Here is a 16,835-nt window from a genome sequence, read left to right on the forward strand (position 1 = left end):
ATGTTTGGTCCTCCATCGCCATTGATCGAGAATTACTTGCGGGAAGGGGGATTTGGGCATGTGGCCACGATAGGCCAGGGGTGCAAGTTGGACCTGAAACTAATTAGTGCATTGATAGAGAGGTGGAGACCCGAGATGCACACTTTTCATCTTCCATGCAGAGGGTGTACTATCACTCTGGAAGACGTGCATTTGCAATTGGGATTGTCGGTGGATGGGTACACAGTCACTGGGTCCACATCATCTACTGATCGGAGAGCCGTATGCTACGAGCTTTTGGGTGTTATACCGGATAATATTAACGAAGGTCGGATCGAGATGCGATGGTTACGAGACACATTCCCGGAGCCGGATAATAATTTGACTGAACTCGAAAGAATACGATATGCTCGAGCATATATTCTTGAGATGATTGGAGGTTATTTGATGACGAACTTGTCACGAAACCTTGTACATCTGAGATGGCTGCTGAAACTCATAGATTTTAGAGCAGCCAGCGAATTGAGTTGGGGGTTTGCCGTGTTGGCAACATTGTACAAGGAAATGTGTGGGGCGACGCGACTGAACGAAGCCAAAATAAGAGGTTACCTATCACTACTACAATCATGGGCACGGTTTCGCTTTCTATTTTCATGCCATCGAGTGGACCACCCATATACATTTCCACTCATAACGAGGTAAGTTTTATATTAGATTTTACAATTATTACGTAGATTTAGAATATAATTGTATGCTAAAAATTTATTTAATTAGGTGAAACCATTCGGCGAGTTATGTCGGAATACCTACCTCTCTCGAAGATATACGGCATCTATTAGACCAACAATCGAAAGCAGAAGTAAATATTAAATAAAATATATATACTAAAATAGTCGTTTCGTATTTAGTATTTACTATGTATATAAGTAATATTTTTATCATGTTCATATAGTTTCAATGGACACCATACGAGGATCAGAAAATTTGAGTAGTAATTCTGGATGAATTCCTTCAAAATCCAAACATTTGACATGTGAATGTCCCATTGGTGAGCTATGCTACTGTGGAGATGCACCAGTCAGATAGAGTATTGCGGCAATTTGGATTCTGACAACCGATTCCCGTGGCACCCGAGGTGTTTGATGATGAGCACAAAGTCGACTTGCGGCAACTGCATACGGATTGGCTGAGATTTTGGTCACACTATATCGAAATATGGGAAAATCAGTATGATTATATACCTACTCGGGAACCGATCATCATTCTAAAGTTAGCGTGCATAGCGAAATACACACCATGTTTTAGGATCCATGGTAAGCCATATTTATTGTCGGAAGAGGAGAGGCGACGACAAATTCGTGCCCAAAGGGAACGACAAGGCCCTTTAAATCCAAGAAGAAGGGATGACGACGAAGGCCCATCAACAGCGCCCACACAATCATCAGGCCCAACAGTTCAACCGACGACACCCACATCACAGCCTTTTCAGATTATGACAGGTGCGTATCCTAGCCCTTATATGTATCCTAACCCTTATATGTTTTTTTTCCTAGTCCTATAGCAGGTTGGAATCCATGGCCCGGTTTATCTTCGTTCCCGATTACTCCGAGTCAACATCTGATCTATAGGCCGCAGTAGCATGAGGAATCACACGAGGTACCATCGGGGAGCTCTTCTTTATACCAATCCCCATCACCTTACGGGATTCAAACACCTCCGCCATGGGTGATGCAAACACCGCCGCAATCATTATTCTATCAAGGTGGGTCACCCTCCCAACACCCACAACCAGATCTCCTGCCGGAGGAACCACAACCTCTGCCGGAAATTAATCGAATGAGGAATCCAGCACGGACCTATTGACGACCCCCATATGGCACTGATTCTGACCGTCACAGACATTGATTTTTTTAATATATTTGTACAAAATTTTTTATATTGTTTCATTAAATAGAAATAAAAGTTCTTTTAAATAAGATAATTGTAATACAACATAGTTTCATTTAATAAAATATAAATAATACAACATAGTTTTTTTCGACAACTATTAACTATTTCGATTTGGACATGATCTACTTGGATAGCCTGGGTTCCTACACCATCTGCACAAATTCTGATGATTGGTTGTTTCTCGGATATCCATATTGGTACGTATTCTATTCGAGCAAGGTCGACCCTTTGGTTTGCGATGCAATTCTCTATCTGGTAACAACTTAAACGGAGCAAGCGATTCAGGCAGCCAGTTACGTTCATCTAGAACAGGTGGAAATACGTGTCTTCATACGTTGTATATGGTTTCTAGTTTGTACACTTCGTCGACATAGCTCATGGGATCTAGACGGAGATTCTGACAAACTACAATTACATGAGTGCATGGATAACGAAGTGCGTCAAACCTCCCACAGTCGCAAGTCCTATTTCTCAAGTGTACACGATATTGCCCACCAATAATACCTTTGTGCGGTCTGTCAAACTCCGTCACACGAAACCATAGGTTGCCTCGATCGTAACATACTGTGTGCATGGTGTTCGCCTGCGCCTTCGCCTTGTTAATTTCTTGCAATACCTTTGCGCACCATACACGGCCTCTTTGCATTTGGCCTTTATAACTCACTGCTCGCTTCAAAAATAGTGTCACTAAATGAAAATATGTCTCTCGAACAACCGATATTATCGGAAAATGACGTGTTCTTTTTAGAATAGAATTTATGCATTCAGCCACGTTTGAGGTTATATGACCATATCTTAGGCTGCCATCATATGCTTGTGTCCACTGTTCGAAAGGTATGTTACAGAAGTAGTCTGCGCCTTCTTCGTTAACTGAACCCAAAACTGCCAACATCTCATGAAAACAATCCTTACTTATCTCATACCCTGCCAATATAAGTTGATAGTAAAAATTGCATACTATTCCATTTAAAATAAATGAAATATTACAAACAAAATTACATTAATAAATATTAAATACCCATGTTGATTACTTGTCGTTTTTCACTTGAAAATCGAAATTACCCGTAGTAGTTGGACGCAACGTGCCTTAGGCAATTCCGATGGTGTGTGTAATGCCATAGGCTTCCCTGTCACTGAATTGCGACTAGTATTCCGGTGCCCTAATCCGATATGACACAGATATTAGGTTAGGGGCAGACATGCCTCCTTAACCTAGAAAGAAAGAACTTCCAGTCATCTGCTAACTCCCCCGGTGTTATTGCAAACACAATTGGAAGGATTCTCCCACTGCCATCCTGTGTCACAGCTAGCAATAACCAATGGATATATCTACCGTACATAAAGGTACCGTCAATTTGTACCAATGGCTTGCAATATAAAAATGCGTCTTGGCATTGCTTAAAGGTCCAGAACAGATGCTTAAATACTTGGCATCCACGGAGCAATCAGTCGTTGTACGCAGGTTCCGTTTCAAGGTCTGTTACACAACCTGGGACATGTCTCTCCAGCACCTGACACTACTGCCACACTTCATTATCTGAAGCGTCTCACCCACCATGAATATTTTTTAACGCCTTCTGCTTAGCTATCCAAGCCTTGCAATAAGAGGGCGTGTACCTCAACTGGCTACGAATATTGGCAATTAAGACCGGCATTGAAGTTCTGGGATCAGTCTTCACCGTCGGTAAAATTAAGGTAGCTAACATATCTGAATTCATCTTGGGATGATCTTCTGAAACACCTATCAACGAAGTATGTTAAAAAAATGCAACAATACGTAATAACAGTACCATTAAAAAACTGTAAACGGTTAGTGATACTGTACCAGCAGCACATGAATATGGACCTTTGTACATTTTTATCTCCCACAAGCCTGTCTTTTTCCTCAACGACGCCATGATTTTCCATGAACATGTACCGTCTTGCACTGCACACTTGGCCTCAAACTTATTGGATTTGGATTTAATCACGTTGTAGTTAGCCCCGTTCATGATGTTTTGTTATTTTAATGCACCAAGAAAACTATCTTTATTGAAAAACTCCTTACCAACTTCTAATTCACCTGAATCCAATGAGGAACTTGTACGGTCACGCCTTCTGTATGGTAGATCTGGAAACTCCAACGCATCGTCTTGAGATAGATCGACATTATGCATATGGGCTGGAGGCGAGTACGCCCTGAATCACAGATCTTCTTCATCATCATCTGAACCCCCTTCAACATCTTCAGGTATGGTTGGAACAGGCTCTAGTTTAGAAAATAATGCAACTTCTGCACCATCGGGGCTAGCCTCTCGAGGTGGATCTGCATCGAACTCATTATCTAACCCATCATCATGTGCAACGTAAAAGGTCCTCTTACTGGTGGACGTCGTAGGGAGTACATTATCTGTAACGCCCCGTATCCGAGACCGTCACCGGAGTCGAACACGAGGTGTTAACGGACTTAATTCTTTACTTAAACAGCTCAAACAATTTTTTTAAAACTTCCAGAGAAGCTGGCAATCTGCGTCACAGTCACTTAAAAATTCATATCTCGAGTTACGAAACTCGAAATCCAATTCCGTAAATTTTCCTGAAACTAGACTCATATATATATCAACTAATTTTTTTCTAGAATTTTTGGTCGGGCCAACTGGTACAGTTTATTAGTTAAAGTCTCCCCTGTTTCAGGGTTTGACTGCTCTGACCTCTGTGTATTACGAATCAAATATCTCCCTATACAGAGTTCCAATTACTATGAAGTTTATTTCTCATAAAACTAGACTCAATAAGGAATCTGTACATTAAAGAATGACTTCTAATTATCTTTGTACAATTTTTGGTGAATTTAGAAAGTCAGAACAGGAGATCCAGAAATCTCTTTGGCCCTGTTTCACAAAAATTTAAATATCTCATAAAATATATCTCATTTACCTATTTTGTTTCTTCCATTAGAAAATAGACATAATAATATTTGATTTCATAACTTATTCATCATTTAATTCAATTTATACTATTTTTAGTGATTCTTCAAATTCACGTCACTGCTACTGTCTGATTTTGTTTTGTGCTAATTTCACCTTTTTCATGATTTCCATGGAATAACTAGCATTTAGGCATACATAACACCAAACATGTCCTTGATTAGCCATTCCAACAGCTAATCATTATCAAGCATTTACATACCATTTATTAGCCATATCATAAGATCATACACACAAAATGGCTACGATACTATACATGCCATACTCAAAATGAAACGTCTAGCTATACCAAAATAATCCTAGTGATAGTGTGCCCGGACCTCCGACGTACTTTACGATTCCCGAGTTAGCTTGACAAAACTATAAAAAGAAGGAAAATAAAGGGGGTAAGCATTAAGCTTAGTAAGTTTGCGTGCAAATAAATAACAACATTCATAAGAACTATCTTACTACTTGGCATGATACTACATAATGCAACTTCATTAATTGTCATAGACATATTTTAAACTTCTTCACTTACTCACTTACTTAAATACTTACTTACTTAATCAAATTTATTAATACATTTTACTTACCTTTTTCCTTATCAGCATACATGAACATTATGTACTTACCTTTGCTCTTCTAGCATGAACTTGTCTTACCTTTTTAGTATAACTCATCTTACCTTACCTTACTTTACCTTGATATTCTCTTTAAATTTTCCCGTTGAACCACTTGGAATACTAAGGATACACGGGTACCTTACCATTGCCATGACTTGTCATGGTCTTACGTGGTATCCTTTTGAAAATTACCATTGCCATGTCTTGACATGGTCTTACATGGTATCCTTGCCTTATGAACTCACCAATGCCATGCCTTGGCATGGTCTTACATGGGACCTTTGCCTTATAGTAACTTATCAATGCCATGTCTTGACATGGTCTTACATGATTTTCTTGCCTTAGAAACCTTACCAATTGTCATGCCTTAGCATGGTCTTACATGGTATCCTTGAACCCTAATGTCATGACATTTGTATCCTACACATTCCTAAGGTTCAACCGGGACTTTCTGAAATTTCTTCTTCGTCAATTCATGCTTAAGTCTTCTTTGAATAATTTCATAAAATAAATATACACATGCTGGAAATTAACAAAATTAACATAAAATAATAGAATATTTCATTTATTTACCGCAAACTTACCTCGAAACAAAATACGATCAACTATATCGATTTAGTCCACTATCTTTTTCTTTCCCCGGTCTAACTCCGGATTTTGTTCTTCTTGATCTATAATAAAAAAATTAGCTTATTTAATACTCATATTTATTAAAACAATCCTTGACCCAAACTTTGGCAAAATTACATTTTTGCCCCTAAACTTTCACATATTTGCACTTTTCCCCAAGGCTCGTAATTTAAACTTCATCCTATTTTCTTATGTTTTATGACATGCTGATCATTTTTCCCTTCTATGATAACATCAAATTCACACTCTAACATGTACTTATGACTATTAGGTATTTTTATCGATTAAGCCCTTTTACTCGTTTTCACTTAAAACCGAGTAGCACAAGTTGTCTAACATAATTTAAAACCTCATATTCTATCATAAAACACCAAAATACACAAATTTCACCTATGGGTATTTTTCCAAATATGAATCCTAGGTTGAATATTATTGCTAGAATAAGCTTAATCAAGTTATCGGGACTCTAAAAACGTAAAGATCATTAAAAACGGGGTTTGGAATCACTTACTATGGAGTTTGAAAGCTTGAAACAAACCCTAGCTATGGAGAACACTTGAAATTTCGTCCTAATGAAGAAGATGGACAAAAATTGACTTTTAATTTTGTTTTTAATTCATTTTAATAACTAAATGACCAAAATGCCCTTACTACTAAACTTTCCAAAAATTCCATCCATGTCCAATTTTTGTCCATAGACTTAGAAATTGGTCAAATTGGTATTTAAGACCTCCTCATTAATATTCCAAAGCAATTTCATACTAAAAACTTCTAGAATGCAAGTTTTGCAAATTATTCGATTTAGTCCCTAATCTCAACTTAAGCACTTTATGCATAAAATTTCATCACGAAATTTTCACACAATCATGCAATCATATCATGAACCTCAAAATAATAAAATAAATTTTCTAGCTCGGATTTGTGGTTTCGCAACCACTGTTCCGTTTAGGCCCTATTTCGGGATGTTACATTATCCCTCCTTATGGATGTTTCACAACGTCTCCAATCAGATGTGGAATGCCAAAACCACTAGAAGTTGATGTCATTCCCCAGTACGTATTTCTAGCATCAAACATCGACCCACTGAGGTGCATGTCCTATCCACTAACGGAGTGTCGTGCAGGGGTTGGGTATTCCATACTACTACTAAACATGGGCACTTCCGTGTTTTGCCACCCACTAACGGAGTGTCGGGCAGGGGTCGTGTATTCCTCTCGACTAGCAGTAAATGTTGAAGCTGCAAATGCATCATTTGGCGATGAAAATTGTACATATAACTCAAAATAGGTTGATCCACTAGTGAGATGAGTCTGCACCATTGCCTCCAAGCTACGAGCGCCTTTGATGTCGAATAATTCATATGTTACAAGATCAACTGCAGCACAAAATCGATACTTAATTGACAAAACTGTCATTGCCACCGTTTCGAAGATTTACACCTAATTCTTTTACGAAGTTCTTTCAAATCTATGTTCTGGTTAAAACCAGTCTCGCTGTGTTCTCCGATAAAAAAACAACACCGTTCTCGGTGTTACAGACCTCACCATCATAGTAAATAACAACACTAATACGTTCACTCATCTTCAATTTCTTTTCTTCTTAGCCTCTCTAATTTTTTTGTTGTAAGTTACGCAACCTGAGAATAAAATTTGGCTCATTTATAGCCTCATTTTTCTACGATCTACTGTAGCAAAAAAGCGTCCACGTGGGAGCTTTTTCCAGAAATGTTGCTGACAGTGCATCCTGCTTGAAGCATTTTCGACACTATTTGTTCAGAAACGTCTACTCAGAATTATTTTTCTACGAACTACTGTAGCAAAAGAGCGTCCATGTGGGAGCTTTTTCCCGAAATTTTGCTGACAGTGCATCCTGCTTGAAGCATTTTCGACACTATTTGTTCAGAAACGTCTACTCAGAATTATTTTTCTACAAACTACTGTAGCAAAAGAGCGTCCATGTGGGAGCTTTTTCCAGAAATTTTGCTGACAGTGCATCCTGCTTGAAGCGTTTTCGACACTATTTGTTTAGAAACGTCTACTCGAAATTATTTTTCTACGAACTACTGTAGTAAAAGAGCGTTCAAGTGAGAGCATTTTCCAGAAATTTTGCTGACAGTGCATCCTGCTTGAAGCGTTTTCGACATTATTTGTTCATAAATGTCTACTCAGAATTATTTTTCTACGAACTACTGTAGCAAAAGAGCATCCACGTGGGAGCTTTTTCTAGAAATTTTACTGACAGTGCATCCTGCTTGAAGCGTTTTTCGACACTATTTGTCCAGAAACGTCTGCTCAGAATTATTCTTACAGAAACCCTAAACCTTAAACCCTAAGAAAAAAAATTATATTGCTTATATGTTTTTTCTAATACCCTAAACACAAATTTATTTAAAAAAACTAAACCCTAATCCCTAATTTAATAAATTAACCCTAATACCCTAAACTCTAATTTAGTATTTAGTATTTAAAATTAATAGTTAATTTAATGAATTAAACCTAAAACCCTAAATCCTAATTCAATTAATTTTTTCTCGAAACCCTAAACTTAGCATAGCGCCAGTATGTATATATGCTGCAATCATATTATCTTTGAGAATTTTTTTTCATGTATGTATATTGGAAATTAATAATTAAAAAAATCAGAAATAAGCTTATTACAAAGTAAAAGAAACTTAGCCGGTGATCAAAAATAAAATGATTTAAGCCATTGATAAAGGAAAAAAAACCTAAACGCTGAAGTAATCGAATTACCAAGTTGTTGTTTACACGTTAAGAGTTATTTAAGGGTTTTATACTAAAATATTATAAGAAATAAAATATTAAAATAGTATGTTTAAACCATTATGTCTCAATTAACCCTAAAATTAATCAATTAATCCTAAACCCTAAATCAATCCCTAATTTAATCAATTAACCCTAATACCCTAAACTCTAATTTAATATTTAGTATTTAAAATTAATAGTTAATTTATACCCCAATTCAATTAATTTTTTCCTTAAAACCTTAAAACCCTAAGACCCAAAAAACCTAAAACCCAAAAAACCTTAACCATAAACCCTAAAAACCCTAACCCTAAATCAATTAAATAATAAAACCCTAACACTAAAAAAAGGGCAAAATGCTTTCTTAGGGGAGCGTTTTGTCTATGTCAGCAAAGCGCGCCCTGAAAGTCGTGTTTTTTGATGACGTGGACAAAGTGCTCCTCTAGGGAAGCGATTTGCTAACACGTACTCTCAAATCGCACTTACATGGATGCGTTTTCGTGAAAAATAACCTAATCCAATAAATAACATAATAAACGACCCATTTCCATAATTATATTTTTTAAAGGGTCTTTTTGGGTAAAACCCCTTGAAAAACACCAAGGGCACGTTTGGTTCGCTGTATTGGATTAGAGGTGTATTGGATTAGAGGTGTAATGGAATAGAGGTGTAATAGCAAATCAACTGTTTGGTTGAATGTAATGGAATAGAGGCGTAATAGTAAAACTGTGTTTGGTTGAATGTAATAGAGGTGTAATAGCATAATGGAGAAAACTAAAATGACCAGAATACCCTTAGCATAAATTTGTTTTGGTAAATGATTATTGTTATTGTTATTTAAATTTTAATAAGATTATTTATTATCAAAAATAAATAATTTAATCATATTTAAACATAATTATTATTAAATATATTAAATATATTATAATTAAAATATATAATTTAATAAAATTCTTAATAATTAATATTCTTATATGAATTTACTCAAATCATAATATATGATACTATAAAAGATAATTTGAAATGATTAATATTAAATATATTTTAATTAAAATATATGATTTAATAAAATTTAAAATAATTATAACTAATAAATTATCTTATATGAATTTGTATAATTTAAAATAATTATTATTACATATAATTTAATAAGATATAATTTCATAAAATTATTGATAATAAATTTTCTTATATGAATTTATATAATTTAAAATAATTTATATAATAAATCTATTGTATAACTTTCTCAAAGAGGTTCTTTCATCGTCGGGCATGGGTGTTGAAACCAAATACTTTAAGAAAAATGAATACTCTGACAGGGGTATAAAAAAGGGATACTTCAAGCAAAATGAAGAGTCGGAGAAACATAGCTCTGTATATTCTCTCAGTTGCTATATTTTTTGGTTTTCTTACCTTATTCTCTGAATTTTCTTCCTCAATGAGGTTCTTTTTTATTTTTTGATTTTAGCTTTGCCCCTATGGCATGAACCTTGTGATGAATTAAAAATTAAAGAAATATATAAAAAATGGGTAAAATTACAATGAATCATTACTCCAAAGTTATAAACTAGTTATTCTAATATGATATTAAAATGCCAAGAGTGCAAAACAAATAATTTTCCAAGGATACCAAATCAGAAGGGACTTAAAAGGCCAACTAGACAGAGAAATTCAAGCAGATGCATCGCCGTATTTCATCATTGATATGTTGCATTTTGGATCATAATTCAAATTCAACTACAAATTATAGGTTAATGGGTTTGAAGCAGCACCAACAACTGTAGCCATGGGATTCGACAAATTGGGAGCAGCAAGAATTGCAGTAGTGGTGTTTGATGGAACTGTAGTTCCTACATTCAAACAAGTTTAGTCAGTTAAGTATCTAGCATTTCAATATGATTCAACAAGCATACAATTCAATGTTATAAGAGGTAAAAGCATAACATTTGCCACTCTAAGTCATGTCAATTGCCGGAAGGTAAATGAGCAGAACTGCTAAAAGCTGGTGACCTTTAAAGCCATTATCAAGCCCAAAAGAACAGCAAAATAAAATAATTCGTTGTACATATCAGATATAGATTTTAAACATCCGACCCCAGCCTCTCTCAAAACCTTCCCTCTTCTATCTCGATGAGGAAATTACACAAAAAAGGGAATGGAAAAAAGAAACAACGTAAAATCCTAACAGCTATAATTCCTTAAAAGTTACACCAAGGAGTATAACTGCACCGCATCACATGATCAACCAGCACCGTTTCTATTGAAGTTAATATATTGAAAACGGAAATATAACTACACTGCACCACACGATCACCCAGCATCATTTCTCTTGAAGTTAATACAATACTGTTTTCAACAAAGTTATAAGCTAGTTAGGGGTCACCACTTCTAAACGCATAATAGTAGCATAGGAGATACATGTTTATGTTTGACCCGTTCTAAGCCAACACCCTTGACTTTGAAAATTGGAGAATCTCTATGGTTCCTTTTCCTTTTCAATGCCTGGCCCTTTGGCTAACTTGAGCTTTTCTCTTTATCGTTTACCATTCTAATACATTTTATATTTCTTTTCTCTTAATACTCATATTTGGTTTGCCATTTCCAAGATTCACGACGGTAGTTATACAAAGATGAATAGGCATATTCCTGGACATATATGACAGTTTTAAGTAAAACTGCTTTGCTATTTATAGATCAATGATTTAGGCTTGATTTATAAATTACTCGGGCGCATGCACATCTCATAATCCTTCGTATTCACCAGTGTGCATCAAAGACCATCTAATAAGATAAATCCCAGAATCAGCCATATGACCTCACCTAAGAATGAAGAGCTCGATCAGACAAACAAAACCTACGGAGCATTTTAATTGCTCTCATTTCCCGTATCACTTACATGAATAACAATAGTTTTGGTTAATTTCATTTCCAAGTCAAATTACATCAGATGTTCACTAGAAAGAATCAGAAGAGTAAATTTGTTAATCACATCAAAGCAGTGCTTGAATATTCATACACAGATGACCACATAATTCTCTAAAAAGGACTTCTTGAAAGCTTCTATTGCAATCTCGCTAATGACCAAAGCAAATAGATAAGACTTTAATTAAAACAAAGACAACAACCTAAAGTAGCAAAGGAAACTAAAAAACTATTGGAAACAACCACACGATTATTGAGGCAATGAGGTCTAATTTTTCTACAGAATCATATGCCTATTTCATGCATAAATGACTGCATAAGTCTACGCAAAGGATATCTTTAGTTTCAAGTTCAATACTGCTAATGACCAATGTATATGAACAAGTCAACACCATAATTAAACAAGATGACAAAATAAGATACTCCATCCATTCGTGGCCCAATGAAGTTGCTAAAAAAAATAGAATACCATTGAAAAAATCACAGGCATATATTTTTACTCAAGCAAAAGCTTGTACCATGATGCTGCCTTGGATCATAAATCACCATCTGAGATGTATCTGGACGAAGGACTTTAAGAGAAGCAGTCGGAACACCTGATGGTGCTGATGTACTCTTATCTGCACAAATGAAAACAAAAATTAGCCCAATGAGTATTAATAGTAACCTGGAACAAGAAACTGTGTACCTGTCATTGCAGATCCATTAGAGAGAGCTGACTTATCCACCTTCTTACCAATGTTTTTAGAGAGCCACTGAAGAGAATATCAATGAGTTCAAAAATTAGCAAATGCAATTTCAATGATTCAAACATAGAGGTACAGAAGCAATTTTAAGAGTTATACTTACAATTTTCAAAGGAAAAAGAAATTACACATAAACAAGTCCCAAATTTTTTCATATCTATTGCTGAGACATGAGCAACAAATTTGCGGTTTTATGAAAGAACAATAAAGCATGTTCAAGCTTAAAGCATCTAAAAAGTAGGTGTTAATCATGTTATCCGGACAGGTTTCAATAATCTAGGGCAAGAAAAGATCATAACATTACATTTTGACTCGAGGTTCCAAAGGCAGATGTGCATCCGGTACAATCAGAAACTCTAAAAGGAGCCAAATTATGCATCGGCCTTTGCAATGACATTACAATGACCATAACAAACACCAAGGTTATGACTAAAATAAAAGAATAACAGCCCTAGTTGCTAATACGTTATAGAAAAAGTTGGAAATGCTACATGGTTATCTTGACATGGAAATTTCCGACCTCATTACATCACTGAACTTCAAAATTTCCCATCAGTTGTAAACATAGCATATTACTTTTATTTACGACATACTTCTCAAATACATCAGATCAACCTAAATAGTCATCAATTGTATAACACTCACTGCCACCCTCAAGATATTGATAGATATCTCTACAACTATCTTTATCATGGAAGATTAAGAAGAAGGCCCTTGTTGCAAGACCAAGTACCAAATAAGGCTACACAGCTATGGCTCATTCTTCTGTGGACTTATTTGGCTAAGATACTTGCTAGAGGAACTTCATTCTTCTTCTTAGGTTTGCACCTACACGATGTGTGTGTATGTGTTTATCTTTGTCCCCTTCTAAAATTTTCAATACTACTCAAAACTGCTACCAAGCATAAAGCCTCCATTCTTTTGGCTACTAGCTTCAACATAGATGCCAAAATGCTGCTTGCAAAAACAGGCATAAACCAAAATCAGGTAATCATCAAAATCCCCACCTAAAGAGCAAATCACCATTCACAGACCAGGGCGGCACCAAACATACAACTAATACAGTTTTCTTAATACTATTAACCCTACATCCAATTTTTAAGAAGTCTTACTAACAAATATTTCTACCTTCTTGCACACAAATAGTTATTAGTCCTAAGCCAATGTTTAATGAATGTCCTAGTCAGACCCTCCTGCAGTCATAATCGAAAGTTGTACTGCTTAACCATCCTCTCTATTACCAAAAATTACTACTCTCAGAGGGTATCACCAAACATAGTTCATGTTCTAACTAATAGTCTGCATTATGTCACAAGTTTTCTCCCTCAAGATTTCTAAGATTAACCCAGTTAAATATGCAAACCAACAACCTTAGTAATTTTCCTTCTCATGCAACTGATTTCTCTTTTCTATTTTCTGATTGAAATGTTCCATTTATGAGAAGTGTGAAATCGAAAGAAAGAGAAGAAAGAGGGGCTGCTGCTGGTTACTGTTTTGGCTGCTGCTGCTGCTAGAATTTCCAATTTTGTGAATATATTGAAGAGAAAAAGAGAGGGTTTTGGTGTGCGGAGCAGATAGTGTTGGGAGGAAATGGGGAAGGGAAATTTGATGCCGAGACGAGAAGAAACGATGACGACAGATTAATCAACGGAATCAGTGGGAAATGGGAGGAGAAAATGATTAGGACGGAAGAGGAGAGGGTCGGGTAGGGAGGGAGGGTAAAACAGAGAGATGGGGAGGGAGGCCGGGCGTAATGGCTAATACAACGATTTGGGAACGGATTGTAAAACACGAGAATTTGGGGATTAGGGGCGTAATGTAATACGCGCGTAATGGCTAATACAGCGAACCAAACGCCGGATTAGGGGCGTAATGTAATACGCGCGTAATCGGGGCGTAATGGATTGGGTAATACGGCGAACCAAACACGCTGCAAGTTGCATGTGACTAATAATAAGCCAAAAGCAAAAAGTAGCCAACTAATTGACTCCTTGTCTTTACATTATGTTGCTGCCAAACAAGTTTGATTAGTGGGTGGAGCTGAATCTCACATGCTTTGGCCTAACCTCCTCATTTATTTAGTCTATATATTCCGAACCAAAGGTGGTTTTTAGAATGTACCACTACCACTGGTGTCTCTTCATATTTGGTCCTTCCGGTACTTCACCATGCCATCATTCGATACTATCCTCCTTAGGGATTTGGTAGCTGCAGCCTTCCTCTTCTTTATCACACGTTATTTCATCCGTCGTCTTCTTAGTAACCCCAAACGAATACTTCCTCCGGGTCCGAAAGGGTGGCCGGTTGTGGGTGCTCTTCCACTCTTAGGTTCCATGCCTCATGTCGAACTAGCCAAGTTAGCCAAGAAGTATGGACCTGTAATGTACCTCAAAATGGGAACCTGTAACATGGTGGTGGCTTCAACCCCGGATGCCGCTCGAGCTTTCCTTAAGACCCTTGACTTGAATTTCTCTAATCGACCATCCAATGCTGGTGCCACCCACATAGCCTATGACTCTCAAGACATGGTGTTTGCGGAGTATGGTCCGAGGTGGAAATTGCTTCGTAAACTGAGTAACCTCCACATGCTTGGTGGCAGAGCCCTTGAGGATTAGTCCCAAGTCCGGGCTGTTGAGCTAGGCCATATGCTTCGGGCCATGTGCGAGTCTAGCCGAAAGGGTGAGCCAGTGGTGGTGCCGGAAATGTTGACGTATGCCATGGCCAACATGATCGGGCAAGTGATACTGAGTCGGCGAGTATTCGTGACCAAAGGGTCGGAGTCGAACGAATTCAAGGACATGGTGGTGGAGCTCATGACGTCCGCCGGCCTCTTCAATATAGGTGACTTTATACCTTCTATTGCGTGGATGGATTTACAAGGGATTGAAGGCGAGATGAAGAAATTACATAAAAGATGGGATGTACTTTTGACAAAGATGATGAAAGAGCATGAGGAAACAGCTTATGAACGCAAGGGGAAGCCTGATTTTCTTGATATAATTATGGATAACAGAGAAAACTCTGCAGGGGAAAGGCTTAGTTTGACCAATGTCAAGGCGCTTCTGTTGGTAAGTCGAGTTTGAGTTTATACTTTCCAAGTTCCATATTCGTAAATTAATGATAACTATGCTTGAATTTTGCATGGTAGAATCTATTCACAGCTGGCACCGACACATCCTCAAGCATAATCGAATGGGCATTAGCTGAAATCCTGAAGAACCCAAAAATACTGAACAAAGCTCACGAGGAGATGGATAAGGTGATTGGCAGAAACCGAAGGCTTGAAGAATCCGACATACTCAAGCTTCCCTATCTTCAAGCCATTTGCAAAGAGACCTTCCGAAAGCATCCATCTACTCCCTTGAACTTGCCTAGAGTGTCCACCCAGCCTTGCGAGATCAATGGCTACTACATCCCCAAAAACACCAGGCTGAGTGTCAATATTTGGGCCATTGGCCGAGACCCTGACGTGTGGGGCAACCCACTGGATTTCAACCCTGAAAGGTTTCTGAGTGGGAGATTTGCCAAAATCGACCCCAGAGGGAACGACTTTGAGTTGATTCCATTTGGTGCTGGGCGAAGAATCTGTGCTGGAACCAGGATGGGGATCGTGCTGGTTGAGTACATCTTAGGCACTTTGTTGCACTCTTTCGACTGGATGCTTCCTCCCGGTACTGGGGAATTAAACATGGATGAGTCCTTTGGGCTTGCTTTGCAAAAGACCGTGCCTCTTTCTGCCATGGTTCGTCCACGCCTCGCACCAACTGCTTATGTTTCCTAAGCACATCCCTTGCCTTATCACTGCTCATTTTTCCTACTTCTGCTGCTTGCGTTATCTGATATTCAAGCTTGCGTTATCTTTTAGTTTCAATTCTACTCTAAAAACAATCTTGCATGCCTTTCCATTCGATCTTATCCATACCTACCTATACTATCATACTAACCTTTATTTAGGGTGGTGAGTATTCATTGAGTTGAGTCGAATCAAAGTAAAAAAATTTCGAGTTAATCAAGTTGATGAATCTTATTTTAACAACTGAACTTAATTTAATATTTTTTCGAATCGAATCGAGTCAAAAAAAATTTAGTCAAGTCGAGTCAACGAATTTTATAATTTATACTAAATGTTACGTTTACATGAACCGATTATTTTAACTAGTAGACGAAGTATAAGATTATTTAACTATATAAACAATATGATAGTTTTGTCTTTAAAGTTAATGAGTAAACATTTATCAAAACGATATAGTTTAGCCTTTTAACTTAATAGTTTTG

The 16,835-nt window shown here is 37.0% G+C and overlaps 1 protein-coding gene, 1 long non-coding RNA gene and 1 pseudogene across 2 annotated transcripts; 2 read left to right on the forward strand and 1 right to left on the reverse strand.

Annotated features, from left to right (window-relative positions):
• LOC107955888 (protein MAINTENANCE OF MERISTEMS-like) lies at positions 1-818 on the forward strand. The gene is made up of 2 exons (XM_016891673.1): positions 1-583; positions 754-818. The coding sequence occupies exons 1-2, from the start codon at positions 1-3 to the stop codon at positions 816-818; spliced, it is 648 nt and encodes a 215-aa protein (XP_016747162.1).
• Positions 819-10,426: 9,608 nt separating this feature from the next.
• On the reverse strand, positions 10,427-12,662 carry LOC107953186 (uncharacterized). The gene is made up of 3 exons (XR_001699116.2): positions 12,503-12,662; positions 12,333-12,434; positions 10,427-10,742 (listed from the first exon to the last, which is right to left on the reverse strand). It is a non-coding gene; the product is annotated as an uncharacterized lncRNA (long non-coding RNA).
• Positions 12,663-14,680: 2,018 nt separating this feature from the next.
• LOC107953185 (flavonoid 3',5'-hydroxylase 1-like) lies at positions 14,681-16,459 on the forward strand (annotated as a pseudogene).
• Positions 16,460-16,835: the final 376 nt, after the last annotated feature.

This window comes from Gossypium hirsutum, chromosome A07, assembly GCF_007990345.1.
Source record: "Gossypium hirsutum isolate 1008001.06 chromosome A07, Gossypium_hirsutum_v2.1, whole genome shotgun sequence".
In the NCBI taxonomy this organism is placed as follows: Eukaryota; Viridiplantae; Streptophyta; class Magnoliopsida; order Malvales; family Malvaceae; genus Gossypium; species Gossypium hirsutum.